General features: G+C 45.4%; 1 protein-coding gene across 1 annotated transcript in view; it reads right to left on the reverse strand.

Moving 5' to 3' along the window:
* LOC134438328 (SH3 and multiple ankyrin repeat domains protein 2-like) overlaps window positions 1-22,500 on the reverse strand; it is a 258,811-nt gene that overhangs the window by 8,645 nt on the left and 227,666 nt on the right. Inside the window, exons 19-20 of the mRNA XM_063187875.1 lie at window positions 22,385-22,484; window positions 18,533-21,152 (exon numbers count right to left, since the gene is read on the reverse strand). Coding sequence (XP_063043945.1) covers window positions 18,533-21,152; window positions 22,385-22,484 — 2,720 coding nt within the window. The remainder of the gene's footprint in view (window positions 1-18,532; window positions 21,153-22,384; window positions 22,485-22,500) is intronic.

The following is a 22,500-nucleotide window of genomic DNA, read 5'->3' on the forward strand; positions in this document are numbered from 1 at the left end:
ATTTGGCTCAGAAGAGAACAGAACTGTGTTAGTGTGACATAGAGGAGAGTTGCAAGCAACTGCAGAGCTGATAAGCGAGTGTGACTCGAGTGCTTGGGCCCATATGCCCAGCACCTCTCCCTCTCCCACATGCGCGCACACACACACACATACACACACACACACACACACACACACACACACACACACACACACACACACACACACACACACACATACACACACACACCACTGCACTCCAAAACACTTCTCCATGCTCCAGATGGAGTGAGAGGAGAGAGGAGAGAAGAGAGAAGAAAGGAGAGAGCAAAGCCATGAGAGAGGAGAGAGAGAGAGAGAGATGAGCCAGAGAATGCAGATAAGAGCTACAGCTAGTGCAAAGGATGGAGGTAGGGCTGGATTAATGTGCAGGCTAGATATGGCTGCAGCCTAGGGCCCCCCACCTGCTAGGGGCCCCCTGATTGGACAAAAGTGAAAAAAACAAACAAACGCAGAATTGCGACAAGATGCAATATTGAAAAACTCATCTGAGTGCAGTTGGCAGACATGGTATCCTTAATTCCTAGCTCCTACGTATGACACTGTAAATTTGTTGCGAAATTTGCCTCCCGGGGGGCCCCACAGCAACCTGTAGCCTAGGGGCCCCATGCCAACTTAATCCAGCCCTGTATGCAGGGCAAGGGACCAGGACACAGTGAGTGACAGAACAACTACAGCTGAAGTGTCGATGCAAGAGAGCAGGTGTTAGGGCCTCCGCTCTGCTCCGCACATCGGCTCCGACAAAGTGCGGAGCACTGCTCTGCCAAAGTTCGATTCCACTGTTTTCAGAACAACCCCGCACACCGGCGCCGATGTCCGCTGTCTGTCGGCTGGCGATTAGGGACGAGTTCTATTTTGTCCGAGCCACCCATTGATTATCCATGCTCTGCTGTGGTGAAATTGTGTGCGGGAGTCGGAATTGTGTCGGAAGTGAAAGTGCTCCGCAGTGCTATCAGAACCGATGTGCCGAGGGCCTAAGGGTCAGGGAGGCCGACAGTGGGTGGGGGGGGGTGTTGGGTGGTTGACAAAGGGGTAACTTGTAGCGGACAAAGGGAGAGATGTATTGGGTTTTGGGGTCCTTTCAGATGACGTTGTCCTGGCCCTGGTTGGGGTACCCAGACCACCTTTCCCCACCACACCAGCAAGAACACCCCCACACTCCAAAAAAATACCCTTAACAGGGCAGAGATTGCAGTTGCAGCCCATTGAAGTCTCAATAGAGATGTTCCGTTTCCTACAACTATACTGTTTAGACTGAGATACATGTACCACTGAGGAAGTAAAAAAAAAAAAAAAACTTTAAAAAAAATATTATTATTATTTTTTTAAGCAATGTAATTTATTGGACTGTGCTGCCTTGACAGCTTATGGGCCTAGATGACCAGACTCTATAGGCCATATTGTGTTTTATGTGTTTTTTTTATGTGTGTTTACATGTGGATAGTGGAGAAGTGTCATGCAATACACATTTCTGTGCAAACAGACAATAAAAGCTCTTATCTTATCTTATCTTATCTTATCTTATCTTATCTTATCTTACCTTATCTTAAAAAGACATCATCACCACCATAATCACCCCAAACAACACATCACATCACCAAACTCCACACCTGTGCATCGTAAACATCGTAAACACCATCACCCTAAACACTTTAACACAATGTAGCTGTAGACAACAGAAGGTCCAAAAAGAAGTCCACTTGCCTACAACTTCAACTTTTCTGGCTAAGATGACCTCGATGACTGAGAATCTTCACCCCTAAAGTGACACTCCGGGAGTCCGGGATATTTGACACAAGACCCATTTTACTAGTTAGCCAGAATGTTTCAGTGTTTATAGTGGTTTGTGGACTTATACAGTGTAATTAATACTTTATAATACTGTTTTTGATGAAAGGCTACGAAAAGGCTGTGCACTTGCGCTAGGCTAGCACCGGCGACTCTGCAACACAAGGACTGCTTGAAATATATTTTTTAAAAGTGTCTCGGCACATCTGAAACATGGCTGACTAGGAAATTGTGTCCTATGTTATGTCAACAACCCAGGAGTGCCACTTTGCTGTACCACCACCACCAATATTATCACACCACACCACACCACACCACCAGCTCAATCAGTACTATCACCCCACCTCACACCACACCACACCACACCACCACCACCCCACACCACCACCACCACCACCACCACAATCAGCATTCAGTGGTGATCAAGGCCAGTGTTCTGTTCCCCCACTACCCCTCATTGTGGAGCGGAGACCTCACTCTACTTACAGCTCCTCAGCACGAGCTGCTCCCCGTTCTGCAGACAGGGGGGGGGAGGGGTGGGGGTGGGAGGGAGATGAGGGGGAGATGGAGAGATGTATAGCAGATGGGATGAGGAGGTGAAACATGGTAAACACACTGTATGCATATTCCAACTCATACATAATACACATATACATATTACACACACATGTACGCATGCACACACACACACACACACACACACACACACACACACACACACACACACACACACACACACACACACACACACACACACACACACACACACACACACACACACACACACACACACACTAAATAAAAAAATGAACAAACAATAATATACAAAACAAACACACATGAAACAAATTTGATGTTAAAATGAACTAAGGAATACTGCACATGAGGCAAGTCCAGGCTCATACACAGACAAACACACGAAACAGGATATGGGAAACACACAGAGGACCATTATGTAGTGTCAATTACTCAATTCACATCTCAGTTTCTCATCTCCTCTTGGATGTCAAAAACAACCACACAACACAACACGCAGCGTTATGAAACAGTGCTTGCTATGCTAGATGGATGAACTCAAATCATTCTCCTTTTCCTTTTTAACCTGATGATGAGGCATCTCTCTAATGACATTAGATTCATTTGGTCAATCCAATGACTATCCCATCACCGGCAGCTGCAAGTGACCCGCTACGCTACCTCGGAGCTTTAGGCCGTTAATCTGCTTTGGCAAAAGGCCGATAGAGCAGAGCCCCGCTAGGACGAGACAAACTAAGCGTGACAAACGGGATCCGAGTGGGGAAATCGGCCTCTGCTTGATAAGGTAAACTAAGGCAAACGATAAATGAGAAACTTAGAAAACCCAACTTTCTATGATGGACGTCTGTCTGTATGAAAGACAATGATTTTGTTACATTGCTGTGAAGAGAAACGTACGACGTCAATCCCATACTGATGCTGCTGGAGTAAACCAGCCTTCCTTTACCCATGAGCCTTTGGGGAGTTTTGGGTTCACGAACTGTGCGTTCTTGATATCTACTGTGCACTTGTATCTGCTAGTGATGTTGGCTATGATTATGTCCTCGTTTGTAAGTCGCTTTGGTTATAAAGTGTCTGCCAAATGCAATGTAATGTAATGTAATATAACGTAATATAATCTACAGCACACACACACCTCCATAAGACCACTAAATGCGCTACTAGCCAGTACTATGTTATTACATTACATTACATTGCATTTGGCAGACGCTTTATAACCAGAGCGACTTACAAACGAGGACATAATCATAGCCAGTATCACTAGCAGATACAAAGGGCACAGGAAATATATAGAACAACAAGTGCAGAAGCAAAGAAGCAAAGAAAGGTTAGATTTTTTTTTTTTAATGTAAAGTAGAGTACACACACATACGTACATAGCCTACACATCATGTCAAGAGTCTGGCCTGTGGCTAGGGCAGCTCAAACACTCTAGTCTGGTAGATGGTCACGAAAGAGGAGAGTCTTTACTTGCTTCTTGAAGGCTGCAAGAGATGTACTACGCACACCTATTTTGTCTGTAGATCAACTGGCAACATTGAACTCCCTTTCTAGTCAGCGTCCTCTCTCAGGGCTTTCATGCTACTCATCTGCTTTGGATGCTGCCTACTCTCTTCATCCTGGTGCACATGGTTATTTTTAGAGCGTTAGCTACATTCAAACCCATTGAAATCGGCAGAGGGAGCTGTCGGTGCTATTGGTGCTATATTTGGGTCTGCTCTGGGCTGGCTCGGAGCGACGTACAGCAGCTGTGCACAAGCAACTGGACTGTGATTGGCTGTGCGGCCTCCTCCAATTACTAATGCAGACTAAAGTGAGGAGGGGGGGGGGGGTAACAAAGTACAAAACAGTGCAAATGTCAGACTTGTATCCCAAAGGTTGCCAGTTCGACGCCCAACCTCCCGCATGGCTGAGGTACCCTGAACAGTCTCGCCGCACTGCTCCCTTGGAACGCCGTTTGGGTCTGCCTGCCCCCCTTGCACCTGCCTGATTATCATCGACTTTCAAATCTCTTACCAAGGCTTGGTAACTAGTAGCAAAGCCGAAGGCATTGCATCACTAGGAGGACGTGGCCTGGCTAACCCTGCACGGATGAGGCATAAATGCATTTTCATTATGTGCACTGCGCCCTGTGTGCCGGAGTGCTGTGTCACAATGCCAGTGGGAGTTTCCTAGGTGGGCTTTCTCTTCACTTTCACATTGTGTAACACACAGCATGGGCTCCGATCACTAAAGCGACTTCAGAAAGACGCATCAAGCAGCCTCATATTAGCCTGGTCCTGACCATCCCATAATACTACCATTTAATTTCGTGTTCATGGTTTGGATGATCTGATGCGATTGCAGGATGCCTCAACTTTCATAGCTGATGTGTAACACAGTTGACGGTGACACCGCTTGACATTTCAGCCATTTTCAGGGTGTTGTGCTAACTGAAAACCTCAGAGCTTCCACCAAAACACCTTAATCAATTCATGTCTTTGTACGCTTCGTCTGTGTTTTTTATACTTTTGATTTCTAATTCAGGTTCTTGTGATTATGTTGAGAATACGGTTGACAGGAAATTTTCTCGCTCTAAGACCATAAAAAATAATGAATTAAATTATGGAAGAGGTGAACTCAAAACTCACAAAACAGTCTTCACATCACGACCCAAAGAGGTAATGACATTTTATGGCGTTGGTCAGAGGACTCAGGACCAAACCCTTGCTGATTTATGGCGGGGATTTCAGTGTGTGACACGGTTAACACAATTTTCTGGGACGCACACAAAATGGCCAATTTAATGCATAATGGAAAGAACAATAGACTTTTAACAGTTTTGTCATATTGTGATAACTACCGTGGATCAACATTTGCAATGATCTTGGACAAAACAAGCTTTTTTACATGCTAAAAGGAAGACTGAATCTGAAAACAAGGACGGCATGAAAGCGTCCAAAAACCAGTATAAAATATTCATTCTTGCAGAGGAAAATAATGTTATGTCTTCACTTTCTGTATTATATGAAAGATAAATGTGTGCTAATGTCCAAAACATCATTGGATGTCGTTAATAGTGGAATCGTAGAATCAGCCCTACGCACAGATCATCATAGGCATCACACAATAGCACCACAGCCAGGGGCAGTGTGGCACACACACACACACACACACACACACACACACACACACACACACACACACACACACACACACACACACACACACACACACACACACACACAGTCCCTCCACAATCACGTGCTGCCCGCCTGTGTAATGGAAGCAATGAAGCTCTTGCATGGCTGCTTATCTGTGAAGTGAATGAAGTGATGCCCTGGCCCTTGCCCTCGCATGGCTGCATACAGTATCTGCGCTGCGCCTGAGATGTGCATGCAGGCGTAAGGAAGTGTGCGGGTGGGGTGGGATGGGATGGGGTAAGCATGGAGGATGGAGGCTGTACACGATGCCAAGCCTCCTCTACAATACAGTACAGTACAGTACCGTATATCTTCTATATGGGGCTGTGCAGGATGCCAAGCCTCGTCTACAGTACAATACAGTACTGTATATCCTCTGTATGGGGCTGCTAAACCAGGCTGTACGAAGCTTTTTGGGTGGGACGGGACGTGACGGGGAGTGGGCTGCTGTGTATGGAATGCCCCTGGCCAGGGGCGTAGCCAGACCTATTTTACAGGGGCGCGTGCCTGGGTATTGATTTGCTGTGCCCCGGTATGAGTTTCACGAAAAAAACCAACAACCTTGCCACCTTGGAATTTAAAATGGTTTGCTCACGCGCTTCGCAGGCTGGCATTATCTCTCGGTGCCCTACTGTGCCCTTGTATAGTATTGGGTCAACTGACGCCCCTGCCCCAGCCCCATTATCTCCACTGTGGGTTGCGCAACACAAGTGAAGATTGGGCAGCCAGCCGTGGCCTAATGGTCAAGTAGATGGGCTTTAGATCAGAGGGTTGCAGGTTCGATTCCCCGATTCTACATGGATTCTCCATGGAGGCTGAGGTGCTCTTGAGCAAGGCTCCTAACCTCACACTGCCCAAGTAAAGGGACTTGTAAACGATGGCCTGGACAAAAAAGAACTGTACATTGGTTTGGATAAAAGCGTTGGCCAAGTGTAATGTAATGTAGTGAAAAGATAGGGGGATTGGCAGAGGACAAAGAGCCTGCCCAGGACTCCTGCATGCCCTACATGTGACTGGCAGCTGGGCAGAGCTACAGATAGCTGAGGGGGATGGATGGGACAGAATACACAAGGGCTGACTGTAGTTTCGAAGTGAGAGGTTGGATCCAGCCATGAAATAATAAAAGAAAACAAAAAGGATTTTAAGTGTGCAGACCTCTCACCTCGAAACTACAGTCAGCATTTGTCCTGCACCTTTTCCTGGGATGTGCACAATCTTCACCTTCAATGGATAAACAAGGGCTGCCCTACCCAGGCTCTATACTCTACTGTATAGGTGAGGGGTGCCAAACATACTTTTTCAAAGAAATAACCGAAATGCGCAATTCCGCCACTAGGGGCAACAAAGGAAAATCGATACCTGCATGACTTTAACCCAGGGGTCAGGAACCTTTTTGGTGGAGAGAGCCATAAATGCCATTTTTAAAAAAAGTAATTTTCATGAGAGCCATAGGCCTACCATTATAAAAACACTGAATACAATCAAAAGCATGTATTTCAATTAAGCCCAACAATTTTAGAGTGTACTGTCAAGTTATTGCTTTTATTGATAACAGGTAAGTATAGGGTTGCCAACTGCCAACTTCATTATGGCGAGGGTCTGGGAGAATTTTGTATTTTTTAGATGTAATTTCCTGCATTTTAACACTTTTTAACCTCCCTTGTCCCGTTTCAACTCAATATGGAACCTGTACTTTTATTTATAAATATAGGACGATTCTATATTTCAAGGGATGGTTGGCAACCCTAGATAAGTAAGAGCCATACAGTTCCCAAAAGAGGTACATGTGGCTATAGAGCCATAGGTTCCTGACCCCTGCTTTAACGCAATGACTCAAACCTCCCTCTCTCTCTCGCTCATATATACAGTATATAAGAACACGTCACACTTATCTATTATAAATGGTGAATTCGTACCGTGGCAGGCATTTGATGAAGGTCATATATAGGCCTTTCCTGGTGAACCAGAAGCTATGTGTTGACGCCCAGGGGGCTGGTTCACCAGGAAAATATAGGCCTACCAATTATACTTTTTATAAAATTATTCCAGTTGTATATAGGGTTGCCAACCGTCGCTTGAAATACTTAATTGTCCCATATTTATAAGTACGGGTTCTGTATTGAGCTGAAACAGGACATGGGACATTGAAAAGCATTAAAATGCGAGAAATGACATCTAAGAATAAAAAATAAAATAAAAAATTCTGGGGGAAGACCCCCACACCCTGCCAAAATGAACTGTCCTGTATTTTTTTCATTGATAGTTTGCCCTTGTTGTGTAGGGTATTGAAATTTTAAAATCAATGACATTATTTCTGCATAGGACTATTGTTGCTATGTATACTATGTTGTGTTTCTGCCTATTGGGCCCACAGGCTGTAATAAAGTTCATATAGGCTATATATAGGGGGACTGTACTGGCATTAAAAGTGTTTGTGTGTGTGTGTGTGTGTGTGGTGTGTACGGGACTCCTCTGAGTCCATCACAGACTATCAATGCAAGCAAGGCATCCCAATGGCAAGCAGCCAGCATGTGCCAGGGCAGGCTCACACGCCACACAGGAACTCTCTCATGACTTGGTTAACACTCTCCATCCATCGCACCCACACCCAGTCCTACTCCCATCCTCCACACACACACACAGTAGTGGTTGGGCTGTTGGTTGGAGTTGGAGGCTCCTCTAATCGGACTGACACTGCAACCAGGCCCCAAGGCAGCGATCATCGGCACGTTGCTAGGCAACTGTTTCGTTCACAGGCGGAGCACACTCACTAATCTGTGAACCTTTGGAGGGAAAGAAAGAAGAGGAGAAAAAAAAACCTCTTGGTGCCATCGTGCTTGTCATCTGGTTGTGGTGCGTAGATGAGTAGTGTAGCCGAGCGCCGTTTAAAGCAGAGATTAAAGATTCCTAGTGGTGACCCAGAGTGACTCGGGGACCAAGGCTCTCATCTTCCACGTAGCCCCACTCTAGCCTGATTATCATCGACTTTCAAATCTCTTCGAGACTTGGTCTGACCTAGAGCATAACAATTAACATTTCCCAAACCGCCTCCCTTGATTTGCTACTGGTTGATTGGTTCTTGACAAAGTGGGTGGAGTTCCCGGTATTCACATTGATCTTGGCCTGACTAGAAGCAATGGCGAAGGTGTTGCGTCACTAGGAGGGCACGGTCTGGCTAACCCCACTCTACAAGTCAGTGGCTCTGGGCCATCGCATAATAACTGTGAAACCCTACAGCATATTCTCCATAGGCTACCACATACACCTGTAACTTACTGTGGAACCCTACACTCCTTATACCACATACACCTGTAATATACTGCGAAACCCTACAACATATACACTCCTTAGGCTACCACATACACCTGTAATATACTGCGAAACCCTACAACATTAGGCTACCACATACACCTGTAATATACTGCGAAACCCTACAACATATACACTCCTTAGGCTACCACATACTAGTGTTGTCACGATACCAATATTTTAGTATCTTTTTAAATGCCTTAGTACCGAGGTACTTTTTTTATACCGGTATACCGTGCAACCCTAATACATACACCTGTAACTTACTGTGAAACCCCACAGCATATGCTCCTTAGGCTACCACATACACATGTAACTTATTGTGAAACCCTACTACAGCATACACTCCTTAGGCTACCACATACACCTGTAACTTACTGTGAAACCCTACTACAGCATACACTCCTTAGGCTACCACATACACCTGTAACTTACTGTGAAACCCTACTACAGCATACACTCCTTAGGCTACCACATACACCTGTAACTTACTGTGAAACCCCTCTACAGCATACACTCCTTAGGCTACCACTTATAGTACACAGCCCCACAGCACTAGGCTATCTCATAATACTGTTATCAGCCCTATAGGCTACTGCTTAGACTACTAAATACACAGCCAAACAGCAGTACAGTCTGCCACACTGCTTAGACTACTAAATACACAGCCAAACAGCATTACCGTATGCTATACTGCTTAGACTACTAAATACACAGCCAAACAGCAGTACAGTATGCTATACTGCTTAGATTACTAAATACACCGGCAAACAGCACTAGTATGCTTTACTGCTTAGACTACTAAATACACAGCCAAACAGCAGTACAGCTATACTGCTTAGACTACTAAATACACAGCCAAACAGCAGTACAGTATGCTATACTGCTTAGACTACTAAATACACAGCCAAACAGCTGTACAGCATATACTGCTTAGACTACTAAATGCAGCTGTACAGTATGCTTTCCCATATTGCAAGTAGGCCTATGCGAGTACAGGACATTTACAGCCCTGCACTACTACGTAATATACAGTTATCACACCCTATACTACATTACATTACATTACATTACATTACATAACAATTACATTGCATTACACCCTATACTGCTTAGGATAATATGTACATGCACAGCCCAACAGTACAATGCTTTCCAATAATGTACTTTAATCAAACCATATTTGTTGCTTAGGCTATCACATTTACAGCTGCAGATCTCTAAGTCATTCCATAATATGTTATAGTCAAACCCTTTACTGCTTAGGCTAATATGTACATGCACAGTCCAACAGCACTATGCTTTCCCATCATGTACTGTAACCACAGCCCTTATAGAACAGCCTTGCCACTCGCTATTAAGCCCCATTGTACCAGTTGTTTGTATTAGTTTGTATTAGTTCTATGGTTCGGAGACCAGAATGAATGGGACCCAATGGAGCTAGATCAGGGGACCCCAAACTAAGGCCCAGGGGCCGGATATGGCCCGCCATGCCCCTTTGACCGGCCCTCCACCTCTCTGCACCTCACCATTTGAACTGGCCCAAAGAAGCAATCCTCACAGAAAAAATAATGATAATACATATATTTTAAATATTTCATTTTGTTTATCAACAGGCCTTCCTACAGTTTAATTTTCACTAACCTAGTGTGAATCACCAGAAGTTTTTTGTCTTGATAGTTTCTCATCTCACTGTAATATAAACAGGCCTACCATTTCTATTGTAGCCTATCACTCATAAACTGTCAATCTCCATATTTTTCTAACCTTTCCTTGCTATTTGTACATGTTTTTTTTTAATAGTTTTTAGAAAAAGTAATACTTGTGGTTTTTCAAATTGAAAAACATGTGAAGTACTCACTTCTTTTGCAAATCACTTGTAATGATGAACTATTTTGTGCTAGAAAGTATGGCTATAACAGGCAGTGGCCTAGTATACAGCCCACATGATTGATCTCGGCCCCTGATCACAGTCAGGAACGATAATGTGGCCCCCAGAGAAAAAAGTTTGGGGACCCCTGAGCTAGATGCTAAAAATCTTAATTTTCACCCAGGTCTCATCAACAAAGCTCAGATTCGAATGTCGTTCTGGAGATTTCAATAAGGGTTTCACTCAACAGTATAATAAAAAAGCACATATGTCCGTTTGATTTGTTACAGGAGGCGTTTTTGTTGCTCACTACTCGCTAGCATTTTGCTAAGGATGTGACGTCAGAGACTTAAAAATCACTTTTTAAGCATATGCGTGGCTCAAAAGATCTAAAACTCAGCCGTGGGTATTTTCTATATATAGTCTTTCGAAAGCAACATCCGAATTACACGAGAAAAAATCATATACTGAGATAAAGGCACCATGAGGGGTTTTGCTCCATAGGACTCCATTCATTCTGGTCTCCGGGCCACCACGTGGATAAGGGTGGAACTGCCCCTTCAGTTCTAAATCTGCCATAGAACTAATACAAACCTGCCTCGTTTCGGAAACCGGAAATACACCGTGAAATCAACCAGTGGCGTATCTGGTATAGAGAATCTGTGCTGTAACCAAATCATATTTGTTGCTTATAGTAGGGGCTCTAAGCCGAGAAATCGTTACGCGCTGGATAGAAGCATATAATTCGGTACACGTGTTCCTTGACTGATTTGAAGACATCCTAGAAGGGGTGCCCCTTGAAAAAAAAAATGTCTACCATGTCATATACAATACGTCATGTTGGTAACACATTACATTGTTATTACATGACATTATACTTAGCTGACAATGTTAATATAGTCCTCAGAAGAGATGAAGCAAGGGTAGCCTGCTAGACCAGATTGATAAAACTACAAAATGTACATAGTGTGAAAGTATGGGTGAGTCTGTGCTTACGTGCTTGACAGCATGTAACATTGTGAACGATTTGAGAAGATTCTTGGTCTGAATTAAAATGAGCATTGCCAACACTAAAACTATGGTGAGAATAGACTGCTGCTAATGCTCGATTTGAATGGGATAGTGTCAGTGCAAGATGCCCTAGGTAGCAGGTTCTCCATCCTCTAATTTCCATAACAGATATACATATTTTATTTGTATGAGAGAGGGTAAAGGACAGGACCTTTCCATATGTATGAAGAACCCCATAAGATCACCTAATTCTATATTTTTACAAGTGCATATTGTGAGAGCATTTCAGGTCATCTTTAGAATGGCATTACAGATTACTCAATATAGGCCTACATGTAGGCCACAGTATGGCTTCAGTTCAAATTAAATGGGAATGATTTCTTAGTGTATGTTGAGTAAGAAGATAGAGATAAAAAAAAATGTTTATTTGCAGACAAGTCCTCACCTAGTACTTGTGTCAAAAGTTGTATTAGTTAGCTCAGTAATCATTGAGTACTTAAACTGCTATCAAAACTGACAGCTGATGGACAACATGTACTGTAGGTCTTTTGCCACCCTTACCCATAGGAGAAATATCTATATAGAACAGCACTTCTCATATGGTATATACTATGAAAGTAAATCATTACCTGGACTAATTTTCTTGATATGCAAGGCACATAAATAGTCTGGGCGGAAGAATAGTCGATCATACCCCGCCCCCCCAAACAAAATGCCACAAGACTTTTTTTAACCTTCAAGATTTTGAGTGGTAACATTAACATAACTCATTCTAACTACACCTTTTTGCATAATATTGTACATGTCCTCAGAATGCTCTACATCAGTGGTTCTCAAAAACCGTTTGTGTGAAGTACCCCCTGAGAAAATATTGAGCTCTCTGAGTACCACCTTGACAACCAACATTAGAATATTGCAGTAAAGGCCTTCCATATTCACTTTTGTCAGTCAATACAGGAGAGGTTCATAGTGCCATTCCAAGTACCACCAGAGATGTCTCAAGTACCACCAGTGGTACGCGTACCACAGTTTGAGCACCACTAGTCTACATGTTTTCAGTTCTATAGTTGTTACTGTACAGTACAGTGCAGTGCAGTGGATTGCAGTACAGTACAGTAGCATACAGAATGGTGTAGTATAATAACTTACAGTAGAGTATAGTACAGTACATTACAGTAGCATACAGTACGGTGCAGTACAGTACAGTAGCATACAGTACGGTGCAGTATAGTACAGTACAGTACAGTACAGTAGCATACAGTACGGTGCAGTACAGTACAGTAGCATACAGTACGGTGCAGTGCAGTACAGTAGCATACAGTACGGTGCAGTACAGTACAGTACAGTACAGTACAGTAGCATACAGTACGGTGCAGTACAGTACAGTAGCATACAGTACGGTGCAGTACAGTAAAGTAAAGTACAGTACAGTACAGTAGAATAAAGTACGGTGGAGTCTAGTTAAGTACAGTACAGTAGCATACAATACGGTGCAGTATAGTTAAGTACAGTACAGTGCAGTAGAGTACAGTACAGTACAGTACAGTACAGTACAGTAGCATACTATACGGTGCAGTAGAGTACAGTACGGTATGTCACATTACAGTACAGTACAGTACAGTACAGTATAGTAGAGTAGAGTACAGTACAGTGCAATACAGTAGAGTACAGTATAGTCTTATAGACGTTAGCCCTCCAAAGCCAATAGGATTTCCACATGCTGTTGTTTTAAGTTTTTGAAAGACTATTTTAGTAGCCTGTGTGAGAGAGGGAAGGCAGGCAGACATGTTTTAAACAAAGGACCACACCCACAAATAAAAAAATACGAGCAAACAATAAATTAAGTGGTTAGGTAGCCAACATGTCATCTAGATTAAAGCCAAAAGTAGATGGAAAAACAGACATGTTACCATTTTGCTCTTTTAAAACAAAGTATCTGTCAATATACTGTATGGATGGTGTATTGCATATTGATTATTCATAATTTCCTAAGCATAAATGCCCTTATCACTCCATTGTACACTTAGGACTGCAATATACATATCTGAACATTAATCAGCATACATTTGTCATTTGACAGCTGTCACTGACACTTTGATATGTACATGCATTATTGACTTGATTGATATGAATATATTTCAGTTGGACTCCTAGGGTTAAATCATTGAGGGGGTCCTAAGGAAGTAGTAGTAGTTTGTGTGTGTGTGCGCATGTGTAAGTGGGATTAAAATTATTGTTTGCCATCTTTATCTGAAGAGCAGACTGAGTGTCTGAACCTGCTAAGGCTAGCATGCTGACATATGACAGTTATGTGTGGCCCAGTTTATCTCTTCTCCCCTAAATTTTCTAACAACAATTTTCTTTTTGGATGTTATAGATATGACCCACTGCAATTTTTTAAAACTCTTAATGAATGTTGGTTCAATAGCTAAATGCCCAGAAATGAGCTCTCAATTGTAGAGTGATCTCATTCTGACCATGGTTTTTATGATTTTCCTGTTTTTGAATCTAAATAAGACATATATAACATTGTTTTTATGGTAAGTTTTGCACATATTTTCAAAGTTCAGTTTGTATACATCACACACAAATAGGTGGATTGGCCCATAACACCATTATGTCCAGGCAGTACAGCATTTTACTACTATTGGCTGGTTTTGGGCAGCCATCTTGGATTTACCCCATAAAAATGACCTTAATGACATTGAAATTTGGGGCACCCCTTCTGAAATGATGGAGAACACCCTAAGGAAGGTCTACACCGATTTTGGTGCTTCTATCCAGCGCGTAACGATTAGGCCCTTTTTGGACGCTAAGAGACCCAGCTATTAGGCTACCACATACATGTGCACACACACACACACACACACACACACACACACACACACACACACACACACACACACACACACACACACACACACACACACACACACACACACACACACACACACACACACACACACACAGAGACCCTTCGGCACTAGAGCCGTAAGTCACATTGATCAGCAACCTCTACAAACAGCACAGAGCGAGGAGACCCAACACTCACTTAACATGGGCTGTTGCTAACAGTGTTAGACTTACTGTGCATACTTGTATTACACTGTTGGCATTATTGCTCCGGCATCTTGGGAATCCGGTTTAGTGGAGCGAAAACACGCCTCATGAAGGCTCTAAACCAGGGGTATTCAATTAAATTTCACAGAGGGCCAGTTTTTCGAATTCCTCCCAGTAAAGGGGCCGAACATGGAATACAAATGTATGTAACTGCATGCAATGTGCAAAGTGAGGGTGCGAAACAAGCGGATAACGTTCCAGACAGAATGATATTCACTTTTCTATTTCTTAGTAGCTTTGATGGTCTATTATGAGACTATTTCAGATAAGATATCACTCTCATGTGCATAGAAAAATGGGTGACACTTTATTTTAGGGATACATCTATTAGCACTAATACATACAATATTAATGCCTGTGTAAGTAACGTGTAAGGCATGTAGGCTACTAAGCAAAATAAGACAGTTGTTAAGCATGTATTCACAAATGTCTTGTTCATGCCCAATTAGGGATTTATTACTAATATAACCTTAGTAAGGACCAGTAAGCCTATATTTCTACTTATTAGTAAGTAGTAAGTGGCAGAATACAATGTGTATAAGCTCCCGACACACTGTGTGAACAAACCCTGAACAGTGTGAAAAAAGATACGGAATAAGGGTCCCTATTCTAAAGTGATGCATTGGTCAGCCCAGATGGCTCAGGGCCTCCACACTACCAAACTCTCCCTCGTTACCTAGGGCCCCCACTACCTACCCCTCTCCCCTATCTACAAAGTGTAAGGGTATATTAAATAATTAATACTTACCCAGCTGAGTCATCTAGTTTTCTCTTGTTCATAACAATGTAAGGAAGGTAACAGGAGCCTTTATATAGCAAGGATTGAACGTACACCTGTCAATGGCGGTGGGTTGGTGAGATGTAAGTTTTTTCATGTACCACTGAGTTTTAATTGTAAACCCCCCCAAAATAAATGCAGAACATTAGAATAATAGTTTTGAAGCAAAACTAAACTATTATTTTGTGATAATCAAGTTAATGTTTGAAAACATTAGCTTTAAGAAGTGCAGTGCATGATGGGTACGCAATCTAGGCCAACAGACAACCTACCCAGCTCTGAGCCTACGTCCTTAGCTCCTCCCCTCACTCGTGAAATTTAGTTGCTATCCAAACAATTTGCCATGTACGTAACAACAGAAATATTATCATTGCTGCACTGGCCATGCATTGCATTTCTGACTAAGGGCGTACCCATCATGCACTGCACTTCTTGGAGATACGTTTCTCAAACATTAACTTATTTATCACAAAGGAATAGCTTAGTTTCGCTTCCAAACTATTACTCATCGTTATATTCTGCATTTATTGTAGGGTTTTTACAATTAAAACTAATTGGTGTATGAAAAAATGACATCTCACCACCCACCGTCATTGAGAAGTTTACGTCCAATCCTTGCTATATAATGCTTCCAATTACTCTTTCACATATTGAGTAGAATAAATGAGATCTACATATCCAAAGTGACTAATGTTGAGTCAGAAATGTTCTTACACTTTGCTTTCCGCAGGGGGTGGGGGTAGAGTGGGGGCCCTAGGTAGTGTCGGGGCCCTAGGTAGTGCGGGGGCCCTAAGTCATCTGGGCTGAGCAATGCATCACTTTAGAATAGGGACCCTTATTCCACATCTGTTTTCACACTGTTCAGGGTTTGTTCACACAGTGTACCAGGAGCTTATACACATTGTATTCTGCCACTTACTACTTACTAATAAGTAGAAATATAGGCTTACTGGTCCTTACTAAGGTTATATTAGTAATAAATCCCTAATTGGGCATGAACAAGACATTTGTGAATACATGCTTAACAACTGTCTTATTTTGCTTAGTACATGCCTTACAAGTTACTTACACAGGCATTAATATTGTATGTATTAGTGCTAATAGATGTATCCCTAAAATAAAGTGTTACCGAAAAAATATCTCTAACCTGAAGTGTTAGTGATCGCAAATTGCGCATGGAAACTGACAGCACACTATTTGTTTTCATTTTGTTCTGACCTCGTGGGGGGGCAGAACCTTCACCGCATCTGGCCCCAGGGCCGCCATTTGAATAGCCCTGCTCTAAACTGATAGTAGATGATCATACTGCCTGTTGCCCATGCCCATTGTTGGCCAAAAAGCAAAAAACAAAACATCTAAAACTGGGATCAACTGAGAGTTAAACAAAACCTTTATAGAGTCTATGCATCTGAACATATCAAAAACACATATATGACTTCAAATACTCGAAAACCACATCATGTGGTGCCACTGTAGAATGAGTGGAAGTGTAAATGATCTGTAAATGACCATCTCTCTCTCTCTCTCTCTCTCTCTCTCTCTCTCTCTCTCTCTCTCTCTCTCTCTCTCTCTCTCTCTCTCTCTCTCCGTTCCACTCTAGAGTGGTAAGAAGGACCACTTTATGCAAAATGCATATCAGCCACGAATAATTAAAATCACACTACTTCATCATGCAATGGAAGACAAGGAATTCCAGGAATTCAAGGGGAGTTATTCAACACCTTTTAAGACTTTTGATGGTCTACTTTCTCAAACACAGGCACAACTGGGGTCTTAACTGCCAGGTCCTAAAAGCATCTATTCGATGACTAGATAGGAAAAATCAGGGTATGGTGCATCTCTAGCCTAGGCTTTTCAGTCAGTCTTTCACAACCCCAGTCACTGCATGGAGTGAAAGCCCTTTGGAAGCGGCCATTGCAGGCAGTGTGGCAATAAGCCAATGAGTCTAAAAAATAGTTTGAACCAACGTAATAAAAAGGGCCCACGTGTGCGAGTAGACTATATGTTTCAACCCTTTTGTAGGATCCGGTATCTGGTTCCGGATCCAGCAGGATCTTAAGCAGTGGATCCGGTATCCGGCAGGATCCTAAAAATCAGGATCCGGTGCATCTCTAATAAAGACACAAACCCCCTCTGAACATCATAGTCTATTCAAGGTCAAAGTAAAAATCCAAAATAGACAGTATGTTACTGCCAACATAACACGATTATGATTATGATGAACATCTCATTATGTTAATAATGAAGAAAGTCCAGTAGCTGCACAGTACATCTACAGTATGCTGCATAAAATGCAAGATAACTATGCATAGAGTACACAGGGAATATCAAATACAAGAACTGCACTCCATACCACAGCTGTTCTGGACAGCTTCTATTTAATATTGATGGGTCACTCCCTGTATAAAATATGGATGACCACACACAAAATAAATATATTTATTTTAATAAACAAAATCATTTAAGCTTGAGGTGTTCCTGAAGACCCCATAAAAAGGATCTTAAGTTTTTTTTTTTTAATTATCTAAGTATTTAAATACTCAAAGATCTGAAACTCCTATGCACGGCCAGGTACCAGGTGCTGGTGAAGTGCAGTCATCAGTAATCCACAGTAAAAAAGAGGGATCACAAAGGTGAACCTGACGAAGCCCAAGGCGGATTTAGGTTGTTCACCTAAATAAAAAGCAGCAAAATTAAGTCCATCAGTGTGCGGTGATCCCTCTTTTTTACTGTGGATATTTAAATACTCTAAATACTATCTTAAAACATTCCCTCATTAACTCAATCAAATCACCTGAAACAATAATGTCAATCACTCAATCACTCAATCAATCAATTAATCAATCAATCAATAGTCACATACTAAAGTGACCAAAGGTCAAAGGTCAGCCTGTTTACCTGGAGCCAAAGCAGCGTGAGCCTGTGGGTGAGTCGATGGCCTCCCCTGGTTTGGGCGAGCGGTCGCGGTGGATGTGCTGCAGTATGGAGCTCAGCTCGCTGATCATGTTGGCCTTGGGGTCCGGCATGGACAGGGACGACGGCGGGCTCCTCAGCTCCTGCTCCCCCCACAGCTTGGAGCTGCGCTGCGTGGGCGTTTTGGGGGGCTCCGAGAGCGCCGACCCACCCCCACCTCCAGGGGGAGGCGGAGGTGCCGACGGGGGCCCACCCCCGACGAAGGACTCGAGGCTCTCCTCGATGAGCGGGTCGCGGTAAAGTGCGTTGTTCTTGTTGATGATGGGCTTGGGTTTGGGCTTGGGCGGCACGGGGGGCCGGTCCACCAGGAAGCCCTGGCCGTCTGCATAGAGTGTGCCACAAGCGTCCAGCAGCGCTCCGTCGCCGCCCCCCTCCGACGACAGCGTGGAGATGCTGGAGACGGTGGAGATGGTGCTGGTGGTCTCCAGGTGCTGCGGGTCGCCGCCCCCGCCCCCGCTGCTGCGGCTCTCCACCTCCTCGATGCCCGAGTCCGTCACGTGGTCGAAGCTCTCGGGAGGCGGCGGTGGGTAGCTGGGCGCAGGGCCCACGCAGTTCGAGAGCCCGCCCCCCGCGTGGTGTTGGTGTTGGTGGTGGTGCGGCGGCCGTTTGAGTTCCCTGTCGACGGGCGGCGGGGCGTGAGGGTGGTACGGCGGCAGGTGGTGACCCCCCGGAGGACCCCGACCCCCTGTGCCATTTTTACTTTGCTGCCTGATGAGCTCGGCGATGGCCCCGGCTTGGTCCTCGGGAATGTCAATGCTGTTGGCGAACTCCAGAGGCGGGGGAAGTGGCTCCGAGAACTCAAAGTCGTCCTCGATGTCCACCGAGGGAAGGGGAGGGGGCGGGATGTGGAAGGGCAGCTTCACCGGCTCGTCCACTGAGCTGATGGTGATGATGGTCTTGGGGTGCGCCGCGCCGGGTGCCTGCGCGTTGTTGGCGGCGCCGGGTGCCGCCGGACCCGTCGACGGCTTGGCGTTGGGGTCCCTCAGCTCCGCAGGGGCGTTGCCATTGCCGTTGCTGCCATCCTGTTCCGTCCTGTTGGCGTCCTTGGCCTGCTCCGCAGTGTGCACCATGAGCAGGCCGGCCGATTTCTGCTCTGCGATGTCCAGCATCATCACGCTCTTCTTGTCGTCCGCCGTCGCCGACGCCGTCAGCGCGTTGGCAGCCGTCACCTTGTTCTCCTTCGTCAGGCCCAGCTCGTACTTGGTGTCGGTGTTCTGGCGCCGCAGCAGGGCCCCTCGTCCCCCCGCCGGCCTGCCCATGGTGGCCGCCGTGCTGGCCGCGTAGTTGGCCTCGATGCTGGAGCGCAGCTTGGTGTCGATGAAGAGGGGCTGGTTCAGGTCGGGCTTGTTGTTGTTGTTGTGGGCGGCGTCGCCCTTGGGGGGCGGCGGAGGCGGCTGCTGCTGGCCCCCCTGCTCTTTCATAGCCCGGTCGCGGGCGGCTAGCGCCAGGGCTAACGGGGAGTTGGGGTCCAGGGCTTTCCCCGTGACGGGGTGCAAGTAGCTGCCGCCCCCGTTGGAGCTGTAGGTCTTCACGATGGGCAGGCTGACCGGGCTCTCCAGGTTGGGGCAGTTGCCCGTGCGTGTGTTGAGGGGTTCTCGCACCAGCGTTGGCTCGGGGGTGTTGAAGTCTGTAACATTACCACCACCACCTCCTCCTCCTCCTCCACCCCCACCGCCGGGCACGTCCAGCAGGGAGGCGGGAGGAGCCATGAGTTTCCTCAGCCTCTCGTTGCTACTGAACATCCCCTCGTCGATGGACTTGGACTGCCGTAACCGCGGTGCCGGCGGCGGGTTCAGATCCTCGTCGCCCAAATCCGTGGACAGGAACGCCGGCGAGTTCCTCCGCGCCTCCAACCGCTTCTCGCGATCCCTCACCGCCCCGGCGATGGCCGCCGCAAAGGGGTTGCTGGCGTTCGAGCCTCCGTCGTCGGGCCGAAGCTGGCCCGGCGCCCCGCCGGCGTGCTCGGGCGTGGTGGGCTCGATCTCCATGCTGCTGCCCTGGCTGCTCTTGCCACTGCTGCTGGTCGAGGGCTCCTTGATGATGATGGTGGGGATGGGGATGGAGCAGGTCTTCTCGGGGCTGTCCTCCACGTTGGGCTGCTTCACCAGCATGCCCTTCCGGCGCGCCGGCTTGGCGGGCACGTACGGGTTCTTGTTGCCCACCTCGGAGTACGGGTTCTCGGGCACGGGCGAGCGGTTGCGGAGCGTGTGCTGCTGCAGGATCAGGGAGTTGTGGTGGTGCGTGGTCTCGAAGTGCTCCGAGCTCTGCCGGTGGTACGGCCGGTCCCGGCGGATGGTGCCCATGCCGGAGGAGTCGGGCCGGCCCCGGCCCACCGAGTTCTGGGTGAAGCCCGGGTGCGCCGTGCCGTAGCCCCGGGGGTGCATGGGCGGCGCGCCACCACCAGGGGAGGAGTTGTTGAAGGGGGGCGACGGAGGGGACATGCCGGGAGGAGGGGGGATGTCCTCGGACGTGTCGGGCATGGACAGGCTGCGGGTGAACTTGAGCAGGGGAGGCGTCAAGAAGGTTTTTTCCTCTTCAGTGATTCCTGTCAAGGCAAGGCAAGGCAAGGCAGATTGTTTATTTAAATTAAGATGCTGAACAACTTTAGATGCTGACAAGATGTCTGACAGTGACCTCCAAACTGAGCCAGAAAGAATGGCAAATACTTAAGGGTGTACCCACACACACACACAACAAGAGGAAAGAAAGAGTGGGCCTTGAGTCCAAATGACTTCATCCTTGATCTACACAACACCCTGCACTCTTTCAAGTCTGCAAGTCTTAAATCAGTGTTAAAGTGAGCTGTGCGACACTAGAATGAATGAATAAATAAATAGATAGATAGATAGATAAATAAATAAATAAATAAACAAACACGTCTGCCTGGCACCTTTGCCAAAGACTGAGAAGGCAGATGAAAAAAGCTGGCAGACCAACGCACTGCCTGCTACGCACGTACAAGCAGAAGGGGCCAGTGTGTCTGATAGTGCCTCCCCAAGGGGAGAACCAGGGCTTAATATAGAGCCTGGATAAACACCACGACGCATAATAAATCTCCCAATCCTCTAGTGGTAACCTCCGGGGCCACCATAGTTTTTGAAAGGCAAAGAGGAGTTTAAGGAGCATGAATGAAATGAATTGTCGATCATTAAAATGCACTCAGCGCTCGTAAAGAACGTCTTTCAGCACATGCATAATTAGTCCTAATGGCCCGTCTGAAGAATTAAAAACGGCACGGGCATCACTCTAATTTTGTGATAATGGAACGTAATGAACTCCGCCAAGGCTGGGCTGGAGTTCTTGGGGCATCTTGACGAATTGTAAAACCGCTCGATGTAACCCATCACAGCCACCATTTGTCGGCCAAATAACAGTATCAGAGGTTCGATAACAGAAGTACATGCAATAAAGACATTGTGTTTGTCACAGCTTTTGACTGAATTCATGAAGGGAATTTGTTATTCATATTTCCAATTGTGTTCAGCTCTGTTCTCTTCTTGACTTGTCATAGTCAGAACTATGCCAACCACATTGCCCGAAACAGATATTACGTAATAATCTGACTTTTGGCCTGTCCAGTGAATAGACTAATGATATTTTGTCTTTACAGCCGCAACATTTTTAAGACTACGCTATGATATGTATATATATATATATTTTAATTAAAAATGAAAAGGATGAAAATATACACACACACACTATATTATTACACAATAATGCTAACATTTAAATACAAATGTCAGACTAGCAGTTGTGTTAAGTGCAATGATGACTCACCTATAGACTTCTGTTTCCTCATGGTCCCCCTGGGGAGGCCCAGGTAAGGCCCAGGTACCGTCGGGGGCACCACTGCTACACCTTGCCTATCGTACAGAGACTGGAAGAGATAGACG

The sequence above is a fragment of the Engraulis encrasicolus genome, chromosome 22 (genome assembly GCF_034702125.1).
Source record: "Engraulis encrasicolus isolate BLACKSEA-1 chromosome 22, IST_EnEncr_1.0, whole genome shotgun sequence".
Classification (NCBI taxonomy): Eukaryota; Metazoa; Chordata; class Actinopteri; order Clupeiformes; family Engraulidae; genus Engraulis; species Engraulis encrasicolus.